The sequence below is a fragment of the Emys orbicularis genome, chromosome 2, assembly GCF_028017835.1.
Source record: "Emys orbicularis isolate rEmyOrb1 chromosome 2, rEmyOrb1.hap1, whole genome shotgun sequence".
Classification (NCBI taxonomy): domain Eukaryota; kingdom Metazoa; phylum Chordata; order Testudines; family Emydidae; genus Emys; species Emys orbicularis.
Genome location: NC_088684.1, coordinates 29137424 through 29160837, shown reverse-complemented (window position 1 = coordinate 29160837; position 23414 = coordinate 29137424). Strand labels below are relative to the sequence as shown.

General features: G+C 37.7%; 1 protein-coding gene across 3 annotated transcripts in view; it reads right to left on the bottom strand.

Moving 5' to 3' along the window:
- The window catches only part of CSMD3 (CUB and Sushi multiple domains 3), a 1171353-nt gene that overhangs the window by 977248 nt on the left and 170691 nt on the right, over positions 1–23414 (bottom strand). For all 3 annotated transcript variants that reach the window (XM_065399724.1, XM_065399725.1, XM_065399726.1), the window contains exon 3: positions 5719–5831. In XM_065399724.1, the coding sequence (XP_065255796.1) occupies positions 5719–5831 (113 nt within the window). The remainder of the gene's footprint in view (positions 1–5718; positions 5832–23414) is intronic.

Below are 23414 nucleotides of genomic sequence, written 5' to 3'. Positions count from 1 at the left end.
TTATGAAACACTTAGAGGAGAGGAGAGTGATCAGGAACAGTCAGCATGGATTTACCAAGGGGAAGTCGTGCCTGACTAACCTAATTGCCATCTATGATGAGATAACTGGCTCTGTGGATGAGGGGAAAGCAGTGGATGTGTTATTCCTTGACTTTAGCAAAGCTTTTGATACGGTCTCCCACAGTATTCTTGCTGCCAAGTTAAAGAAGTATGGGCTGGATGAATGGACTGTAAGGTGAATAGAAAGCTGGCTGGATCGTCGAGCTCAATGGGTAGTGAGCAATGGCTCCATGTCTAGTTGGCAGCTGGTTTCAAGCGGAGTGCCCCAAGGGTCGGTCCTGGGGCCGGTTTTGTTTAATATCTTTATTAATGATCTGGAGGATGGTGTGGACTGCACTCTCAGCAAGTTTGCAGATGACACTAAACTGGGAGGCGTGGTAGATACACTGGAGGGTAGGGATCGGATACAGAGGGACCTAGACAAATTAGAGGATTGGGCCAAAAAAAACCTGATGAGGTTCAACAAGGACAAGTGCATAGTCCTGCACTTAGGACGGAAGAATCCTATGCACTGCTACAGACTAGGGACCGAATGGCTAGGTAGAAGTTCTGCAGAAAAGGACCTAGGGGTCATAGTGGACGAGAAGCTGGATATGAGTCAACAGTGTGCTCTTGTTACCAAGAAGGCTAACGGCATTTTGGGCTGTATAAGTAGGGGCATTGCCAGCAGATTGAGAAACGTGATCGTTCCCCTTTATTCGACATTGGTGAGGCCTCATCTGGAGTACTGTGTCCAGTTTTGGGCCCCACACTACAAGAAGTATGTGGAAAAATTTGAAAGAGTCCAGCGGAGGGCTACAAAAATGATTAGGGGTCTGGAGCACATGACTTATGAGGAGAGGCTGAGGGAACTGGGATTGTTTAGTCTCCAGAAGAGAAGAATGAGGGGGGATTTGATAGCTGCTTTCAACTACCTGAAGGGGGGTTCCAAAGAGGATGGAGCTCGGCTGTTCTCAGTGGTGGCAGATGACAGAACAAGGAGCAATGGTCTCAAGTTGCAGTGGGGGAGGTCTAGGTTGGATATTAGGAAACACTATTTCACTAGGAGGGTGGTGAAGCACTGGAATGGGTTACCTAGGGAGGTGGTGGAATCTCCTTCCTTGGAGGTTTTTAAGGCCCGGCTTGACAAAGCCCTGGCTGGGATGATTTAGTTGGGAATTGGTCCTGCTTTGAGCAGGGGGTTGGACTAGATGACCTCCTGAGGTCCCTTCCAACCCTGATATTCAATGATTCTATGATCTTCTTCCATTCAAACAAAACCAGTGACCAAGCTGCATATCCTCTGATTCTAAATGTGTTGCAACACCAACTCCATCTGCTAATCTGGGGGTGAGGAAGTAGAGTTGAAAAATAATTGTGTTTTTGGTTTGGTGTCTGAAGCGGAGAAAAAAAGCTAGAAAAATGTTTGATTTGGGATGACCTGAAAGAGACATTTTTTGTATTTTCTTGCCAAAATGAAAAACTGAAAAGAAAAAAAAACAGTTGGAATAAAACGTTTCACTCAACTCAAAACAAAACATTTCATTTCATTTTGAGGTGTTTTCTCTCCCCTTTTTGAATTAAATATAGCTAATTTTCTAAATGAAACATTTCAAAAAGAAAAGTTGAAATGTTTAAACTCAAAAATGTCAAACTGAACATTTGTACTTTTTTGAATATTTTTCTTCTTTTAATTTTTTGTCCAAAACTATTTGCCTAATTTTACCCTGATTTGTGTATAGTTTTGGTTGACGCAAAGCTGCATTTTTCAACTAATAAACTATTCATCTAAAAAAAAATCCCCCAGCTATAGTATGAAGTTTTCTGTGCTTATTGGCTAGGATGTTAATTTTTCAATGGTATTGTCCAATGAGTGAAGTTTTAAAGCACACTTAATTGTAATTAAGTTGTCTATTTCTATTATTTGTTTTATTCTTAAAAATCAAATTGAAAACAGAAATAGAATTGGATTGCTGAATGAAATAGGTTGGCAAAATCTTTCTTCAGTGCTCTACTTGTAATTCTATGTGTTTCCTTTTCCCTGTTTAGTCTCAAAAAGGGAACAGAGAAATTAATACAATACCTATAGGTCATTCTCGAGTAAGTCCATAGGAGATTCATAGCTCACTTAGATTTTCAGCTACTCTGGAGTTTCCGGTCATGTCTCAGATAAGCCACAAATAAATGTTTAGTTACTGCACAACCATGCTTTCCATACAGTCATATATCTATACCTGAGAGAATATGTCTGAAAATATGTCAGTGAGAAATTACTGCAAAGTTGATCATGGTTTGGGAGATAGTAATTCTTCCTTCTCCATTTTCTATTTAAAAAAAAAATGGAATGAGTCCTGTAATTCATATATGACAAGGCTGAATAATGTTTAACATAACTCAGTCAACAACTTACTCTTTCAAACATAGATTCATTTAGATACATAGTTCAATAATATTCACCCCCTCCCCTTGAAAGCTACCAAATTCTACCTTTATTTCATGTTTTCAGTGATGTGCCATTCTTTTTTTTTAATCTCAGGTTTCAAATTTTAACTGCACATTCAGACACCTAAATAAATTGCCTGATTTTCAGAGGCACTGAACAACCTGCAGCTATATTAAAGATCAATAGGAACTGCTGAGGGCTTGGCACTTTTGAAAATTGGGCCACATCAGGTGTCTACATATGGATTTAGGACATTAGATAGAGACACAGTTTTGAAAATATTATTTACAGGGTTGCATGTGTTCACGAAGAGCAGGGGTAAAGTACTGGAGAGTCTACTGATATGGAATCTCATTTAAATAAATCTTTTCTCTAATGCCAAGGAGTAAGACATCAAATGAATGTAATCTAATAGTCATCCCCTCTTCCACCAGCTGGGTTGCAGGGGAGTGCAGTTTGAGAGACAAGCTAGGCAGGGGAATGGGAATTGAAATAAGTAGTGTTGTTGGGGATGACGCTGCCTATCACCAGTTCTAGGGGAGGCAGGTGCTGCTGTGGGTCAGGGAGGGAGGGTGAGGGACCTCTGGCTGCATTACAAGTTTGGATATTTAGAAAACGCAGTCTCATCTCATTCTTTTGGAAGAATACAGTAAAACACTTGAGACCAGATTCAGCAAAACACATGTTTCTTTAACTTTCAGCTCATGCTTACATGCCTGGCTGAATCAGGGCCCAAGTGTCATTAACTAGAAGAGTTTTAATTAGTTTGTTACAAGAAACAGTGGTTATTTTGACACAGGGTGAAATTTTCTAAAGTTCCTACATGACTGAGGAGTTCAAGTCCCATTGAAAGTTAGAGTGCTGCTTAAGCCTGGGATTGAAGCTGTGTGAGGAGTCTGCCAGCTGACCAGCCACACAGGTTTTCTTGTACAACCTTGCATATTTTGGGCTTGATCCATAGCTCACTGAAGTCAAGAGCAAAGCTCTCATTAATTTTAATAGTGCAGGATCAGGGCCATTGTGTACCTGAGAATGGGCCACACACATGCAGGTTTATACATTTCCAGTGGTGCCAGTACCCCATGTAACCAAAGCCGAGGGACAGCGGCTGCTATTGGAGAGTGTGAACTTGAACTCCCCAACCTCCCTGCATTCCATCTGCTCTTAGCCCAAATAATCTGGTTTTATGTGGATAGAGCAATTTTTTTTTTACCCTGATGAGAAATGTTTGAGGTTGTATTGTTGTTGTGATGTTGTTTTTGTTTTCTTTTCTTTTCTTTTTTGGTTTGTTTTTTTCAGGATTGGATTTTTGAGAGTATTTACAAGCAAGCAAGCAAACAAACAAACAAAAACCAGCCAACCAAACAGAACCCCCCAACATTTTTTAAAAATAGTATGAAATACCTAAAGGACCCCTTATAGAAGTGCAGAAAGCACTATTTAGACCTTGAAAGTCCCTGGAATCTTTCAACATTATACCATCAAAGCAACAGGGGAAAAAAATCATATATTTTCCAAATATGAAAGAAGAAATTATATATTATACTTTGAATACTTATAATTTAACACATTTCCAGATAAGATATTGCTGGACAAAATCACCACCAAACACCTGTTACAATTGACAATAGAGTAAAAAATGTCTGTAATCCATCCCAAATATAATTTGTTATACAATAGCTAAAATTTCAGTTCTGTAAATTATCCTTCTGTTGTATGTGAACTAGAAAATAATTGCAGAATAAACAAAGTAATTAGACATGTTCAAAACAACCAGAAACTACAAAACAGGTCTCAAAAACTGGCAAATAACCTTTTTTTAAATTTCCTTGTTTAATTAACTACATGATTTAGGGAAAACTATTTGTGTGAATTCGTATTCGAACTGCATAGTATCTTGCAGTATTCAAGTAAACAGTTCCTAGCAGTGTCTGTGGCTGAAGACAAGTAACTTCGCTTGGCATCAGTCATAGGTGTTCTATATGCATATCAGTCATAAGTCCTCTGTGCAGAAGATGAGCCTCCAGGCATCTTCCTAATCCCTGCCTCCCCAAACTGCACCTCAGCTGCTTAAACTCCCATAGATTAAATCAGAGTGATCCACAGGAACAAGGAGGATAAAACTCAGAGATTTGACCTTCTTCAGATATTTTATAGCTATTGGTTAGCTGATAGACACCCTAACTAAAAGGGGAGAGATCAGCTATGTGTCAGCACCAATAAAAAGAGACCACAGATCCCTAGGATTTATTACTCTTGGAATTCACAAGGAAATAGACCTGATTTTGTGCACAAATGGGAGTGCACAATCACTGCTTTGAAATATAGAAGGTAATGGCCAAACCATCTGTCGGGCCAGAGTATTCATACAATGCAAAGACAACTTAAAGATGAGGTTGATTATAAAGGAGTTCTCTTTGAACCTATGTAACAAACATAGTCCTTTGATTAAGGAAGATGACACATTATTCCATTCAAGCTGATGCCTACACACATATTGAACCCTCAGAAGACCCCAACAGGGACTCTTGACGGCAGCACTGACAGCAGGTCAGAACTTAACCATCACCTCTCCTATATAAACAGTAAAACCAGAAACTTTGGTTCTGCTCCAGGGGCCCAGAAAACATTTAGAGAATAAACTTGTATTCTCGATTACCCTTCTTCATGTACTGAAAGCAGATGGGGAAAAAAAATCACAGCTAATCTCTTTTCATTGTGCATAATTGATTTCAAGCTGACTTTTTGCGGAACATGATGGTACTCAATGTTTGTATGGATGCCAGAATCTTGCCTTTAGTTACTATACATTTTCTTGTATATAGTACACAAATAAATATTCAGCTAGGATCAGCAAACCTTTAATACTTGGTATTTTTTGGACTAACAAACTTTGAAAATACTAAAAATTATAGTCATTAAAAATGTATGTAATACTTTTTCCAAAATGTTAATGCCACAACTATCAGACAGTGAGATGGGTTGAAAAACAATATGGGAAATCAATCAGTTTTGGGGCAAGATAAGGAATTTATTATGGAGTATTTAAAACCTTTGATTTTTATGACAGATCCTGGCATCTAATTGAAAGGTTATTGAAATATTTTAAACCTTTTAATAAATGTACCTGGTTCAGTTCAACTAGCAAAATGTCACATTTGAGCCCTTTATATATAGGGATGATGTAAAGCTTTCAAATCCTGTTGTTAAGAAGAGTGTTAATCATGTTCTCTTACCTTCATAGTATACTTTAAACCCATGGGCACTAACTGCAAAGTCACTTGTCAAACGCAGTGAAAACACAGACTTTGTACTTGTCACAGGTGGAGGAAGATGAAATCCTGTTAACCTAAAAATATAAGCATAACTCATGGTTAATTGTCTATAAAAATGCAACTGTACTGTTTCAAACTTATTGCTCACTACAAATGTCCATCATAAGACAGACAATCTATATAAAAGAGTAGAATATATAGTTTATATTATTTGTGAAATTGGTTTTCTAAAATCTCATAAGGAAGCTGTCTGACTGGCATTTATGTGGCCTGGCACAGGTGAGGTAGGTCAGCTCAGGAAGATTGTACATAAAGAAGGACATTAATACTCTAGAAACTACACAGGCATGCTAGATTTACACCAGCTAAGGATCTGTCCCAATATTTTTTACATTATATATTTTATAGATAGTTATGTGAGATCTTATGTTAGATGGTTTTTTGTCCACAGAGTTTTACGCAGTATACAGTTTTATACACAGTTTTATACACAAAAAAGGAAAGGATCACAGTTCACTTAAATGTGGGCTGTTAGGATAATTTACACTATGTATCTTAACCTCACAGAAGTGTTTTTCTTAAGTCTACTGTAGTGCCTAGTAATTGTGGGAAGAATTGCTCGGATGGTTTTGTTTTTAATTCAGAGAGAGATCCCAGAGGGTAGTGTTGAGTAATTACTCATCCACTCAAAAGGCTCTATTGCAGGGTTTTCCAGCTGTGGTGTTTTTTGGGTTTGTTTGTTTGTGCTTGTTTTTGTTTTTTGTCAGATCCATATATACACAACAGGCAGCTGTGGAAGACAGTTTGACATTCAGTCCAGCATCTCCATTTCATCTGACTCAGGTGTTGCAGCATCTTGCTTTCCAAGTGCCTCGTTGATACTGGGATTTGTAGTAGAGTAAATTCACCAAGGTTGAAATTACAAAGGACAAAAGTGATGTTGGCTGGCTGACAAAATTAGCTAGGGAATTTGATGGACATGCTTGAGGACACATGCTCAGTATTCATCAGTGATGTTTGCAATACTAAGGTTACAGTTGGACCCCCAATTGTGTAGAATTTCTCTTTGGTATTGACTTTGCCTGTAAATCAATGTACTTGTGGCTTCATAAAACTGTAATACTCCCTATACGGGGCTGCCCTTGAAAAAATATTCAGCTTCTTCCCCTGGTGCAGCATTTGCAGCCTAACCACTTAATGGATGGAACTGAAGGAGCAAGTTATGCAAATACTCCACAGATTGAATTAGCTACCTATTTCTTACAGGTGTGGGTACAATTCAAATATGGAAATTGATCTCTTTTAAAGTGCATTATAATTTGGATCCTAGTTACTTGAGAGAATTCCTTCCTCTAAATCACTTCCACAGCAGATAAGATCAGCCAGTATGCTCTCACCACAATCCCTCAGGAACTGTCTGGGAGCTGCCAGCAGGGCATTTTGTATGGGAGGGGTAAAGGGCTCTCCTCTAGAATACATTGATCTAACAAAGCTTGACATTCCTGATTTCAAAGTTACCGTGTATAATTTTTCTGTCAACTCAGACTTTCTATTTGAAAATCATGATAAACTAATAGTTTACTTTAAGTCTCAACTTAGAATTTCATTGCTTTTGTGGTTTTATGGCTGACCCATTATTATTTTATTTTGTTTAAATATAGGTTTTTTTTCCTTTCTTTCCATTTCACTGGGGGACATTTTCCCTCATTTTTTCTAATACCTGTGTCCATCGAGTTTCTGGGAAAATATTTGCACTTAATATAAAATATAACACAGCAAATCCAAAACAAAAGAGACTCCCAACCTAATAACTAAACACACATTGCAAATGATGGGTGCTGAGAACTCTCAACCCCTATCAGGGGTGTGCAGTGCCGCCCAGGAACAGATCCAGAGCTCATTATAGGAGAACGGCAAACTCAATATTTTGCTCCTATTCTTAAATCTGATGTATGTGGAGGTTCCTTTTCCTCTGACTAGACATATTTTAAACTATTTCATAACTTTTGTTCTTCAGAAACACTAAAGAAGAAAACAGCAGATAATGTGGAGAGATGATCTTGCTGGATCGATAAAGACGTGTATCAGGAGCCAGTAGATTGCTGACCAGCAACACAGCTACTGAGCATTTTTTCCATTACAAAAGTGAGAAAAAAGATATTGTGATATTTTAAGGGGAAAAATGTGAATTATTAATGAAGGTGTGGATTTTGTTTCCTGAAGAAAAAAAGATATGAAAAACATTACATCATAGCAATTTCAGTTTGGTCTTGATTGAAGCAGTACAAATACCATGGTGTCTCAATAACTAATATATTTTCTGCTGCTAATATAGAAATTCAGGCACGCTCTTACTCATAAAATGCGCAATATGTAGAGTTTAATTATGATCAGTAATTCCATTCTTATAAGCGGGAGCTTGAAATTGATGGAAAGTCTAGAATGCTAAAAGTCAGGGTTTGAAGTTACTGAACATTCTTCTCTATTTTTCACAAATTGTACTGTGTAATAAGTATAGGTAGGATATCAGTAATGTGATTTCTTTTTTTTTAACCTTAAGGCATTACTCCATGAGTTCTGCAAAGTGTACCAATTATACTGATGTTGAGAGCTATCTACTCTAGATACTATAGTTAATTTTGTAATGTTCTCTGGTGACTAGCTACTCTGTATTCTGAAGGGCATTTAATTAGAGATGTCTTGATTGCTGCTTCATCTGTGACTGTAATTTGGTAAAGAATCAATTCAATTTCCCCCCAAGGAACACTTTCTCTTTAATCTTCTTCTGCCTGGGCTGGATCCATAGTTAAAACAGCTCAAAAGTAGGAAGGGAACACACACTAATTTTGGTCATGATAGGACTAACAGTCATGTGATGAGGGAGTGTTGCCTATGGTTGGGCATTTGACCATTCCAAAAATAATTGGTCGATTGACCAGTCAAACATTGGTCAAATATTGTCATAAGTCAAAATGGTTAAATAGGTTAAGGCACTAATTTATTAGAACCGAAACAACAGTAACAAAAAATAATAAGACTTTATATGGAAAAGCTTTGCCTTAGATAGATACTTATACCTAATTATAAAAAAAAATTACTTTACTGAGTTATTTTAACTTAGAAAAATGCAAAAAAACAATTACATGAAGTTCAAAAAATGAACCAAATAATTATAACTTATTTTTAGCAATGTTAGGTTTTTATTTTAATGAAAATGTTATTCAAGACTGAAGAGTTACAAAAGACAAGAAATTAAACAGAAATAAAAGAAACATATAAAAGGAAAAAGTAATTTTAAATGGACTTATGCTAAGTAGGCAGCAGACCTACTCTACAAGCATCTTGCTTTTCATTATCTTTTTGGAGATATCTTTTGGATGGGGATATATATTTGGGTGTGTGTGGAAGGGAACTGGGGGTTTATTTACATGGGTATTTAATGTAGGTTATTTGCTTTGCCGATGATGACAGAGGTGTTGGGGGGCTTTGTGGATGATGACAGAGGCTTAATTTTTCTGTTTGTGTTGAGAGAGGAGGTTTAGTGAGTGTGAATCCTCTTCTCCCTCCCCCATTGTCTTGTGGGTTAATTTCGTGGGGAGGGGGGTTGGTCTAGTCAGTTTAGATTGTAAACTCCCTGGGGCAGGGTTCATGTATTTTAAATTGTTTAATCTTCTTTGTTAGCTGTTGCCTGTATTGATGCAACTAAAGACACACATACATACAATGTTTGTTCTAGAAAGACTCCAGCTAATCAAAATGCTCAACTTTTAACAATTTCATAATTTCACCCCGAGAACGTGCATTAGCATGTAGTAGAGTAGAATTTAAGTAGCTTTCTGACAGATGGTACCATGATGCAGTCAGAAAGGTAGGCTACCGCCTACCTAAGGGCATTATTTCTGGAATATCTGATAATAAATGACCATGGTAAAATAATAGTTGGCCAATTGACATTATTTGACTGGTCAATTGACTGGCTTGCCAAGACTAGTGTTGCCTCACTTTATAGTGACTGCACTCAGCAAGAGGAAGAGACCAGGGAAAAAAGAAAAAATCCTCAAAGGAGTTTAGGTCTCCAAGCAGATCCATAACCAGCCAAACAAATGTATCTGCATATGTGCACACATATTGTGCAGTGGGTGGAGCTGGCTAAAGGCTTATCCCTGGTTTTCCCACACCCCATTCACATGAATGCTGTCATTTAGGCATGACCAGGTTGGAGAATATATAGTGATGTAATATATATATATATATATATATATATATATATATATATATATATCTATCTATATATATATATATATATATCTATATATATATATATATATATCTATATCTATGGGAGATTTAGAGCATTCTTCTCAGCATATTTCAAATAAAGCAAAGTGTAAACATTTCTAGTAAGTGCCTGTAATGTAAATGTTTTTGTCCAAATGGTATTAGCTTCCTTCTTTGTTTACGAGACTGTATTTTTATTCAAATAGGGAAACAAATTAATAGATTGTCCAGTGTCTCACTCCTCCTGTGTGGGAACAAATACATCAGTTACAATGAGTTTGTTACAAAGTTTAAGATATTTGTGTCTCATGCCCTTGTTTTAATACTGCAGCCGAATGGTATTAGTAGATCAATGAAGTCAGGGTTTGGGGTGTATAATTCCATACATAGTTTGATAAGACATATATGCATAAAAGTGACATCTAAAATGTAAAGTCCATGTGTTTAAATATTGCATGGCACACTATCACTTTTCTCTTCCTCTGCCAATACTGGTTTAGGGCCAGATCCTGCCACCCTTACTGAAGTTGATTAGTATCTTACTCCTCGAATAGCCCCATTGAAATGCAGCTGCTTGAGAAGAATGGTGCTACTCAACATAAGTAAGGTGGCATTGTCTAGCCTTTAAAACGTAGGGGATTCAATTATGAAGTTATTTACCTAATACTCACTTTGCAAATGTGCTCATTTCCAGCTAACAATATGTTCTAATAATTCTTCAGGCTTGAAGTGTAATCTGAAAAATGTCTTCTTGATCAGACTTACTCTTTACATAATCAGCTCTTAATATATGTTCCTTTTTAAATGGACTTAGAACCTAACAGAAGTAGCGTGCATGATTACACCAAAAACATGAATAAAAACCAATTAGTTCATGTTAATTTATAATTTATTCACATCATTAAGACAGTAAATATATTGTCTAATCAATAAGTGCCACACTCTTGCAAACTGTACTTACCATCCATATAAAACTAGACAACCCAAGCCAGTACTCCTAATGAAAATAATTCCTTACTTTGAAATTAAATGGCACATACAATTGGAGCCTCCTGTTTCTACAGTAGTGATTTCAGTTACATGTTTATAATGTCCAGCAAATAAAGGTTGTAGTAGTTAATAATTAGGACATTTGTCCTATTGTAACGTTATGAGGAGTACATGTACTTATACATGTTTAGATGGGCAGTAACCAGTAAGGCTCGCATTACATCCCCAATGCATTTCAGGCTAGAGTCACAAAGTAATTTAGGTGTGGTGATGCTGAGCATTGTGGCACCTATCTTTCAGGTGCCTAGAAAAACATTAGGATTCTCAAACCCTGAGTTCAGCACCTAGGCTCCCTATACAATTAATGGGGAGAGATTAGTGCCTCAGAATGGGGTTCACAAAACCAACATGCTAGGCGGCTCCTTGCCTAAGCTAGTCAATGGGGTGTGAGACCAGCCCTTTTCTCAGAGATAGTCTCCTAAATCAGGGCTGCAGAGAGGCACTTGCCTCTGCTTGGAATTCTCAGCTGCAAACCTCCCTTGTGTTAGGCACCTATGCTGTTTTGGCAAGAGGTTGGAACTGTGGGTGGGTGGAAGACAACCTCCCTCAACTTTTAGCCTAGTAGCTAGGGACTCACCTGGGATATGGGAGATCCCCATCCAAGTCCCTCCTCCACCTGAGGGAGAAAAGGAATTTAAACAGGGATCTGCCACCTCTCAGGTAAGTGCCCTGACTACTGGGCTGTACAGTATTGTGATGGGGAACTCCATCAGTCTCTGCCTTTGAAGCACTTCCACTGTGGAGAAATCATTTTAAAAAGCCATCAGGCTAGAGAAAGAGCAAGTATGAAACTGACTGTGTAGCCTGGTGGTTAGAGCACTTACCTGTGCAGTGGGTTCCCCAAGATCCTGTCCCCCTGCTGTAATGACTCTGGATTTATCCATAGCAGATCAGCTTCAAGAGGAGAGACTGAAGGAGCCCCACCTCAGAATAGCCAGTGGTTAGGGCACTTACCACAGAGGTGGCAGAACCCTGTTGAAATGCCTTCTCTGCCTTCGGTGGAGGGGAGACTTGAGCTGGCGGACTACTATATCTGAGGTGAGTACCCCAACCACTGGACTAAAAAAAATATGAGGGGCTGCTGCTCTTGGCCGTTTTGTGCAAGCTCACCTATAGGGCATTAATCTGGTAGGCAGTGTCTGAGCACATCTACCGGATCAGGCCCCACAGGTGAATTTGGCAGAGGAATGCCTATCTCTTTGTGACTCAGCCATCCTGACATCTGGTGTGGGGCTGCAGTGCATGTTCAGATGTAGAAACAGAGGTACCTAGGAAACTTTTACTATAAAAATTTAAGCACTGTATGAATTTAGGTGCCCACGGAGTTCAGCGGCTAAGCACCTTTAGGAAGTTATTAGTCCTGGCTGATCAGGTAATTTTACTTCCACCCTTCTTCCTTTTATCACCACCCTTATGCAATAGCTGCGCAGAAATGTGCTGCCTGTTTCTTCTCATTGTTTAATTGGCTTGCTAGAATTTGAAATTATATGGAATATCATGCTCTCGCTCTCTCTCTCTTTTACGTTACATAGTAACTTCATAAGGGTTTTTGATTAATAAACATGCAATTACATGTTCTTAACAGATCACTTAGTAACAGTATTTGGCATAGCCAAGAAGTAATAACTATATTCTGTAATACGCATACTGCTTTGAATAACAAAAGTAACCAACTGATGTGAAACTTTCTTTGAATGTTAATTATCCAAACAACTTTCTGATTATTATTTGTATTGTGTTACAAAGGCCTCAATTAGGATCACAGCCCCATTATGCTAGGTGCTGTACAAAACCATAGACAGACACAGACCCTACCTGTAAGAGCTTACTCTTTCATTGAAAACAAGGCATAACAAGCAAGTATAACAATCCACAAGGAGAAAACAGGGAGGAGTCAGGTCATCAAACAGTACTAAGATCTCAATTATACAGGCTTGGTGGTTCCAATTTTTCAAAAAAATCTGAAAACAAAACAAAAAATACAACAGCTATCTCCACCTGTTCCATCCCCCGCCAACATTAGTTAACATGGCAGAAGTGAGTCTTGAGGTGGGATATTTATGCAAAATAAGAATTTGTCTCCCAACGTCAATATCCACTGTGTATTAAATATAGTGAAAACTCCCATATCCACAGTTTTTCTGAGCCCATGCTTATCAAAATTAATTTCATATCTCACATTCCATTTGTATCAAAGAAGGCTTCACTGTAGTTTCAACCCTTTGTGATTTCATTTTTCTGAAACATTTTGGCTGCTGTTTCTTGATAAGCTCTTGCTACTTTTGCAGAAGATGATGGATGATGATACAAGGAAATGGTTAGAGTCACCAGTGTTCAGACCTCATAAGTACATGCAGAGATGCAGCAAGCAGGAGCACTGGCTCCTGTAGAAAGAAACCATAGCAGTCAAGAGCCAGTGTTCACAAAAGGCTGAAACCAGTAATGAGAAAAAATGAAGCACGTTGATTTTTGCTTCAGGTCTAGAGTATCATCATATTTTCATTTGCAGCCATCCTCTGCCCTCTGTAGGAATCACTGGATCAAGGAAGATTGTGTCTTGTACATTTGAGAGATTTCTGTAAAAGTTTGTAAAAATGTAGATTGGCATATACATGCTTAGTGGAACAGATGTGCACATCTCTACCCACTGATGTCTTCTCAGCATTGCTGACCTCCTGCATCTATCTGAATTGACTGTACTGTGCAGTTGCCTATTGGCATTTGGACCTCCTTCTGTAAAATAGTTAGCATACAACATAACATTAAGTCTGGACACCAAGCACAGAGAGAGAGAGAGAGAGAGAGAGAGAGAGAGAGAAATAGTACTGGGAACAAACTGAAACTGGGCACAGCTTATACTTGTTCTGATCTTTTATCATACAGAATAAAAAATTGATAGTCCTTCCAGAGAAAATCATTTGCCTAAAGATATACCAAAGCTGCAATCTTGTATCTTGTGAAATTAAGAGCTTTGTATAATGAGAAGATACAATTTCACTTCAGGCACTATTTGCATACAAAACTATGAGGCCTCACGAAACACAATTTCAATAGAAACAGGAGCTTGTGTTTTTGTGATACCACACTTTCATTTACCTGGATCAGTGTGAGGGGCAAAAATTACACCGAGTCATTTTCATTATGAATGTCCCTTTGTTGCTCTTCTCCCCCACATCCACAGAGAGCTAGTGGTGGGTAACACTGCACTGCAAACAAGCATGCCACTTAAAAAATGCATTTTCCCCTAGGCTTTACACTGCTACTGAGCAAAACAGGTGGATTTACCATGACAACAAAATGCACCTTGTGACTCATATAGTATGTATGCTATGGGACAATTTCCTTACATAATGGCTAGCAGATGCTTTGGTAGCCTGCCATATACCATTCATCCTTTGCAACTGGAGTCTACTGTTCCTCTGCCTATTAAAAATGGGTAGGTAAACAAGTTTTTCTACAGTAGTAATTTCATGTACCACAGTGTGTAATCATAAATAAAACCATAAAAACAGCAGGGTGGCCTAATGATCTCTTTTCTGAAAATCTGACAAGTCTATTTTTCACCTCACTTATTTACCTGCTTTCTTTATTATGAGGAGAACCTTTGGAAAACAAAGCAGCATTTAAGAGTAGTTAGGTCAAAAAGAAGCTTTTTTGTTTCCTGGGAAACTCAGGATATTAGATGCTATACATATTTTTTTGCTATTCTGGGGATATCACTAGTTTAATTGATCAGGGAAGTAAAGAAGTGGAGGGGACCAATTTGTGTTCCTCATTGCTGTATGTCAGCCAGATATGGGTCTTTACAGGGGAGGCAGGGGAAAAAGGGGGAGAGACTGGAAGATTCTTTTCTGCAATGCTCAAAAGTAAAGCAAACTCTGGGTTACTAGGTGCTTCGAAAAGGACATATTACTCCTAATGGGCCTGATCCTGCAAGGTACTCTGTACCCTTAGCTCCTATTGAAGCTTTTGGAGCTGAGAGCACCAAGCACTAACTCTGTGCAAATATTTGATTTTTCAGTTTACTGACAATTCCAAAAAAGTCAGGGGAAAATAAATTGTTTCAAACAAAATGCTTCATTTGACGCAGCACAAAATGTTTCATTTTTGAGCTTTAAAACATAAAATAAAATTGAAGTTAATTTCTAAAGAAAAAGCTGGTGTGATTACAAATACTCAAAATTTTTCATTTCAAAAATGTTGAAATTAAATGTTTCCATTTAAAATATTTATTTTTCTTTTGACTGAAACAAAATCAATAAAATTGACACACATTCTCTAAATGTTTCAGTTACCTGAATCTGCATTTTCACTGACAAAAAGTTTCAGACAAATTTCACCCAACTCCACTCAGCACCTTCCAAAAAGCATTTGGGCCTAATCAGAGCAACACTATTATTGTTACTCCAATTCTGACCACATATTCAGTGCTGTGCAGTCCCTTCATGGTCCTTCTCACCCACACCCACAGTGAACTAGAACTCTATAGGCTAACTAGGTGCTTATTATCCAAGGCCCTGATCCACCACATATAACCCCATCACAGTCAATGGGGCCTTTCTCAGGTGCAGGTATCTGTCAGCCTGGGCCTACTTGCAGGATTCAGACCTAAGATAGGATCTAGGATACAGATATCTTTAAAAATAATCTACACATTTATGTTTTATAACCATTAATAAACAAAAACTTTCCATTTGCCTCTCCCTACCCCCAAAAACTCTGGCCAGCATGTCACAGAACCTGAGGGAGAAGTGAAACAAAACACTTCTATTTGTGTCCTTGGAATCTGCCACTTATCATGCTAAGACAAAAACCAGAATTCAAAAGAGAGATGAAAGTCACTCTCTTTTCTCCTGAACAGATTGGAGTAGTTGAAGTCTCAGCGGGAAGCAGCCAACTTCTTATGAAATACCTGTGATACACACAAAATACAACTGCAGGATGGAATCTAAATGAAAAACAAAACAGGCACATAAGGAACTTAGAATAGAAAATCAATCCCCAAATTCCAAAGGGAATTTTCTACCATAAGACCATGGAGCACATCAGCTGTGACCTGGCAGTACATCAACTGTGAAATACTCTCAGAGAAATAGATTACGAATTCTATGGAATTGTATGTAACAAAAATTAAGAAGGATTGGTCCATTCTGCAGGGGCCCCAGCTCATAAATGAACTGATACGGTTCCACTCCATGGGGATAGGTTGGATTAGAGGAACCACCACAAAGCACCTTCACATCCTGGACACTATGTGTTGCTGTGCAGTGGGGATATGGGTGTAGGAGAGTGCACTGGTGAAAGGACAGAGCCATTGTCCATTTCCTGGCTATGTTTGGGTTACAGGCATGCACTTCCTGTGCACTATAGATGCTGTTTTTGATTTCCTGGGTTGTTTCCTGCTGGGGCAGAAACAAGGAAGCCCAGAACAAGGCAGTTGCAGGCTGCAGCTATATAGAGTAGTAGGCAGTTTTATTACTTCATTGCTGTACCTAGTTCTTGTTCATAATAAAGATTTTATCTTGCTACCAGTCCGCTCATCAGTAATTTACTACATAATGGGTCAAAGTGGGATTTACTGAATAATACTTTGTGTGTGTTTATAGGTGCTCTCAAATATTCTTATCATTATTAAGTAAAATATATTAAGAATTTTTAATAAAAAAAAAATCACCCTCAGGAAATCTATAGCAGTGATTGTTTTGCATCAGTAATTCAAATTTATTGCACTATTATTTTTTCTTTGAAGGTACAGTTGCAGAAACACCTCATGCAGGAAGGAAAATGCACTGATTGTGACTGTTCTTCTTATGTGTTAATATCTTTCTGTACATACCGAAGAGTCAGGAACACACACAAACCACAGTAGAGTAGCTGGGCTCTGGCTGCTTTGCTATTTGGGAACAGGAGACGCAGAAACTAAAGACACAGTGGTCCAAGAGCAATAAAATTCTCATTTTGTATTATGTGTGCTCTGCTTGAAATGACATGTGACTCTGGATTATTGGATCTGAAGATTCATCAAAAATGGTTTTCTAAAAGGTACCATAGATAAGGGAATAAACATGTAATTGCATGTCAAGTAAACATTCAGCTACAAAACTGAACTTCTAAACTCATTAGCCCTTAAGGAAAGATGCACTCCCAACTGCAGGATCAAATTAGAGCAATCTCTTCAAAAGTCCAAAGCTAAAATGATGGGAAACAGTCTGATTTGTCATTGCAAAATGCTGCTAGATAAATTGTTGACATTAGATTATAATGCTGTAAATAAGATGACAGCATTATCTTGCTGCCCTCAGGCTGCTGGTAATTGTTCACTCAGAAGAAGACTAAAAGAGCTAGGAAAGCGTTCAGTATTTTTACTAAATGTATGATCCTTTTAAAACTTATTTTGATATTAATACAGAGCTCTCTGCCAGCCTTGTACAATTTTTATTATTATGCCTTCCATCTATAGATTTTTAAAGAAAACAGTCTTCACTGGGGACATTTTTTACTAGGAGACTGGACAATGCACTAGGGGACTGACCCAAAGATAACTGAAGTCAGTGGGAATCTTTCCATTGACCTCAATGGGGCTTTGATCAGGTCATAGAAAATGTACTGCAGGGAACAATTCTGTGCTATAGGAGAAAATTCTTCACTAGTCTGGAAAAGTGATGGAGTAAATGGCCTAACAGGTCTTTTCTAACTGTAATTTCTATAACTGAATGCAGGATACAGAAAACAACATGGTTTCTACCTGTTGGTTTATTGTATCTTGTGTCTTAAAAATGAAAGCCCAACCAAGTTAAGTTTTAACTTGATTTCAAAATAGTGGTTATTCAGCATTGAACAGAGAGAAGCAAGAAGTCTTGAAAGTATTAAGCATAACAAACAAAAGGCCATGAACCAAATGAAGGAATCTGAAATGATTGCATTTCTAGTTATCAACAAAAGCAGTAAAAGAATTTCCACGGATCCCTTCAAACATGTTTACACTCCAAAAGAGTCAATAGTATGGTATTCCACATTTATTCTCTTTCCCTGAATTTACATATCTGATCTCATCAGTGTACTAACAAAATGTTTTACCTGTGACTCCAAGCCCTGTAAGGTCATAAGAACATAAGAACCGCCATGCTGGGTCAGACCAAAGATCCATCTAGCCCAATATCCGGTCTTCCGACAGTGCCCAATGCCAGGTGCCCCAGAGGAAATTAACAGAACAGGCAATCATCAAGTGATCCATCCCGTCGCCCATTCCCAGCTTCTGGCAAACAGAGGCTAGTGACACCATCCCTGCCCATCCTGGCTAAATTCTATTGATGGATCTATCTTCCATTAATTTATCTAGTTCTTTTTTTAACCCTGTTATAGTCTTGGCATCACAACATTCTCTGGCAAGGAGTTCCACAGGTTGTGTGAAGAAATACTTCCTTTTGTTTGTTTTAAACCTGCTGCCTATTAATTTCATTTGGTGACCCCTAGTTCTTGTGTTATGAGAAGGTGTAAACAACACTTCCTTATTTACTTTCTCCACACCAGTCATGATTTTATAGACCTCTATCATATCCCGCATTTTAATCATCTCTTTTCCAAGCTGAAAAGTCCCAATCTTATTAATCTCTCTTAATATGAAGCTGTTCCATACCCTTAATCATTTTTGTTGCCCTTTTCTGAACCTTTTCCAATTCCAATATATCTTTTTTTGAGATGGGGCAACCGCATCTGCACGCAGTATTCAAGTCAGTGTAGGTTATTTCCATCTTTCCTCCCATGACTAAGCTCTTTAAGCTAAATTCTGCCCTCAGTTACACCTGTGCAGTTCCACAGTCTTCAAATAATACCTGCAGTTACTACCTGGATGCCACTGGATACCACAATGTTATATAAACACCTAAAATAAGTTACACGACAAAGGGACAATTTTCCAGCAAACCCTATTTAATCCCATCACCTTTATTATTTGCTTATAAAACAAATAAGAGTGACTTCAATATAGTCGGTTACAGCTGGAACAACTGGTTGTAGCACACAGTGATGACCTTTTACCTATTGAGTGGCTAGTGGAGTCAGTATATACAGTCATATCTAGGTCTGGCTGGAAAACAAGAATTCTGTTCCATGAAAAACAGAGGTTTGGGCATTTGGTTTCATTCCACATCATGATAAAATGTAGACTTTTCAATTTTTTTGTGAAAAACACTATAGAAAGACCCCAAAATAATGAATAGCTCAGTGGTTAGGACACTCCCTTGATATGTGAGATACCTACCTTCAAATGCTTGCTCCAAATAAGGCACAGTAGGGACCTGAATCTACGTATCCCTCACCCCAGATAAATGACCCATCTATTGGGCTATGATGGGATTCTCTTGCTTGTCGACTAAAAACTCCATCCTGGGTCTGAGAAACTTTCCCAACAAAAGTTTTGTCAAAACAAATATGTTCCAAGAAAAGTTTAGATTTCAACAAATCAGCATTTTCTGATGAAAAAAAAATGTTTAATGGAAAAAAATTCCAGACAGTTTTAGTCATATCCCTTGCATGAGCATAAGAGCTTTAGATTTTAATATTTGACAAGTTTCAACTTACAGCTGTATTCAATGTTCATATACAGATGTAATGAATCAAGGCCTTGCATCTAAATAATTGCTGCTAAATATTATCTCCATTAACCCTGGTTTAAAGAAAGTTGTAGATGACTTCAGGAGAGGAGATTGTTTTACTGTCTGTTTTAAGACACGTTAGCTGTTCCAAGCAGCAGGTTTTCTACTCTAACTATTGTTGTCAGCTAATACTTGCACCCGATTGATTGAAATTAAGGAACTCCTCAACAGTCTTGCCTAAATCTAATGATTTTCCTCTTCTGATATTTACAAAATGTTTACTTTTGCATAACATGGTTCCCTGACATCTACAGGAATGTGGCATTTTCTTATTCTGACTACTGATATATCAGACCTGAGATAGGATTGTTTAAGAGGATAAAATTTTTAAAAGGTGAGGTTTGATTCAGTTTGACATCCTAGCATTTTGCTGCCAAGGCAAAATTATATATTTCTACATTGACACGCTTATGGTTGTCCCTCTTTATTGACCGTGCAAAACCAGCATCTCCCTTCAACTTCTATTCAGTTATATGGCTTTTTCTCTCACCCATGTTCTATATTTCAACATGCATGGAAGCCTTTCTGGTATCTGAACAATATACGTAGGTCATGTACTGTGATTCTGCAGTTCCAGTAGCACAACTGGGTAAATGCATAGAAGCAGAAGCTAATCTTAAATACTGATATTTAAAAAACAAAATTATATGCAAAAAGGTATCACAAAGAAATATGAAAAAATATGATTAAAAGTTGTGTTCCACTAATTCTTACCAAAAAAATCACCTATGCTGTGTATGCCACTAAACAATGCACTTTACCAACACCTGTTCTGTTTTTGGTTTTAGCCACAAAAAGATTAGGAAGCATCTTTTAAAACTAAGACAGTCCTGCAATTTTGTAGTACTATTAGTATCCCTACCTTTACACAAAAGCACATATAATTTCATCTAGATAGGACTAAAATAAAACAGTGGATCCAACACTTCCTCTTGCTCCTTGAACTTTGGAAAGTCCAAATCTAGACACCATGACTTGTGAGCCTTCTCAATAAAAGGACCAAACCAAAGCACACAGTCTAACCACAGCCAAATTTTGATCAAGTTCAGAGACTGGTGCTCAGGCCCAAATGTAATGTCACCATCCTGCAGTTTGTAGCCAACAGTTACTTTTGTTCTTGGAACTGGGGTAAATGCCACCAGAGAAAGTGATGCATTTGTTCCTGTCCTCTTTTTATATGCTCCCACTAAAGCAGGGTTGGATTAATCTTACTTACAAAGAAGTTGGGAAATGATCAGGACAGTTACTGAGGGGAGACACTAGGGATGCCCAAAGTGGCCTATAACCTAATAGTTCTGCCTTTCAAAGCTTTCCAGGTGATGTGTTGGAAGAAAAAAAATTATCCTCCAGTACATCTAAAATGCTATGCAGCAGTCAGATTCTGAATTTCTCCAGTCCAGTCTGTAGTCACTTTCTATCTCTCTAGATACCATACTGATATGGTCACAATTACCATAGTATCCGAGCATCTCACAATCTTTAATGTGTTTATTCTCACAACACCCATGTGAAATAGAAAAAATGATTTTTCCCCATTTGATGTGGAATTGAGGCACAGAGAGACAAAAGATATAGTTTTGTGGCAGAGGCAGGAAGTCAACTTAGTTCTTGAAGTTCTTAGTGAATACTCTAACCACTGGCTCATCCTCTATCTTTCCTGGATCCTGAATTTGGATCAGGCCATCTATAGCCAAGTGGACCTGTGAGAACAATTCAGAGAATGTTAATGGGTTACCAATAACAAAAGATCACAGTATCTCACTAGTCCACCAACAAACTGGTCTTCTGGCTAAAGAGTCTTTCCCATTAAAGTTCTAAAAACTTACTGCAGTCAATCTGTGAGGACAGATCAATGGAATATGTCTTCGACCAATAGCATAGCTAAAATGGACTTTAACTTCTGTCTAAAGCAGGTGGTGGTGACAAGGGAGCAGTTTATCAGATCATTATTTTTTTTACAATACTTACAAGCATGCTAGGAGCCTTATAGTACATGTAGAAAACATGTTCCCTGACACCAGGAGCTTACAGTGTAGATTTAGTTGTGATTCCCTGAGTGGGATTGACAAGAAGAATGAAGAATAGATTAAATGTGCTACTTTTGGTTCTGTAAGCCTCTGTATATATCCTGTATGTTCCTTATAAATTCCTTTCAAACACTACACAATGCTATTTCTAAAGGAACAATACCAGCGAGGTTCATTTTCTACCTGACCTTGACACCATCAATATAAAGCTACCTCTTATATTTGATCTTTGTATTTTGGAGTCTGAGCTTTCTGCAGTCCTGTACTCTATACTTAGAATAAGACTGCAACAACCAAGAAAACAAAATGCATTCCAACTGTTCCAATAAATTCTACATTCAAAATATGTCAGGTTTAAAAGAAGGAAACACATACATGCTTATATTGGCAATAAAGTCTCCACTAACCTTTGTTTGTGAACTCTTACAGACAGAACAAATCTATTCTAAGATATAATGTGAGAACAGCTATAGGAACATATTAGAAAATGAAAAAGCAATCTCTAAAATACTCAAGCAAAGTCCTAAAACACTTTTTAGTTCTTCCTGCCACTATCCTCTACAATGACCCAATATATATTTTCTCTACAATACTTATACAAAACCAAAGAACCAACTGCTCTATTATATAAATAGAAACTGTTTTATTTGCAATGACATTCTATTCACACTCTCATACTACAAGACCAAAGGGACCTGCAATGAAACTTAAATGCGGTAAATTAAAGCTGATGAGATGGACTACTGTTTCAGACAATGCACAGTTAGCCTGTTGAACTTATTCTCACATTAGGCAAGAACTTTGGAGGATTCTAAAAAGGATTGGATATGGCTAACAAGAGTATCCAGAGTTACAATGGTCAGGATTCAAAAAATAACTAAGAGTTTTGGAAAGCATATCAACTCATGATTCAGAGCATAAGCCAACCTCTAACTAATCGAAATTAGGAAGAAACATCTCTGTGGGCAGTTTATTCCATAACTTCCTTATGCCTTACTTTATTTTTCTTGCACCTTTCTTTGAAGCAACAGGTCTGGCCACTGTTGTAGATAGGATACTGCTATAGGTTGAACTAATAATCTCATCCAATATGGCAATTCTTATGCAAAGGAATTCCTTCTCTTTGGAAGTGAGGTATAATATATCATTTCCATCAATTTATTTCTAACTTTTTTATAGCTTGAGAAACAAAGTGGAAAAGCATAATCTCAAGCAAGTATAAATAAGATCAACCCCTTTTAAAAAACTATGCTGTGAAAAACTTTTAGTTGGCACACGATGGGCATTAGGCACATATTCCTACAAATACTCATCTGAGAAAAAAATTGGTGTACTAGCTCCAAATTTTGAAAGATTGCCATTGACGGTTCTCAGCGTCTGAATGTTGATATTATGAGAGACATTTGAAAATAATCTTAGTTATTTTCAACAGCTAGGCAGGAAAACTAACAAGTTGTGAAAAAAGCTGCTCCTGCACCTCCATGAGAGATATTATTTGAAACCCAAACACAGAGGAAATACCATTTGTCCCCTCAATATAACATTTTATTTCCATTTTATTTGTGGCAGAGGCACTGATGTTGAGCATTTTCCTGTATGTGAAGATTTGAAAGGGGTTTGATCTTTTAGTGTAAGGTTCTAGCATGGA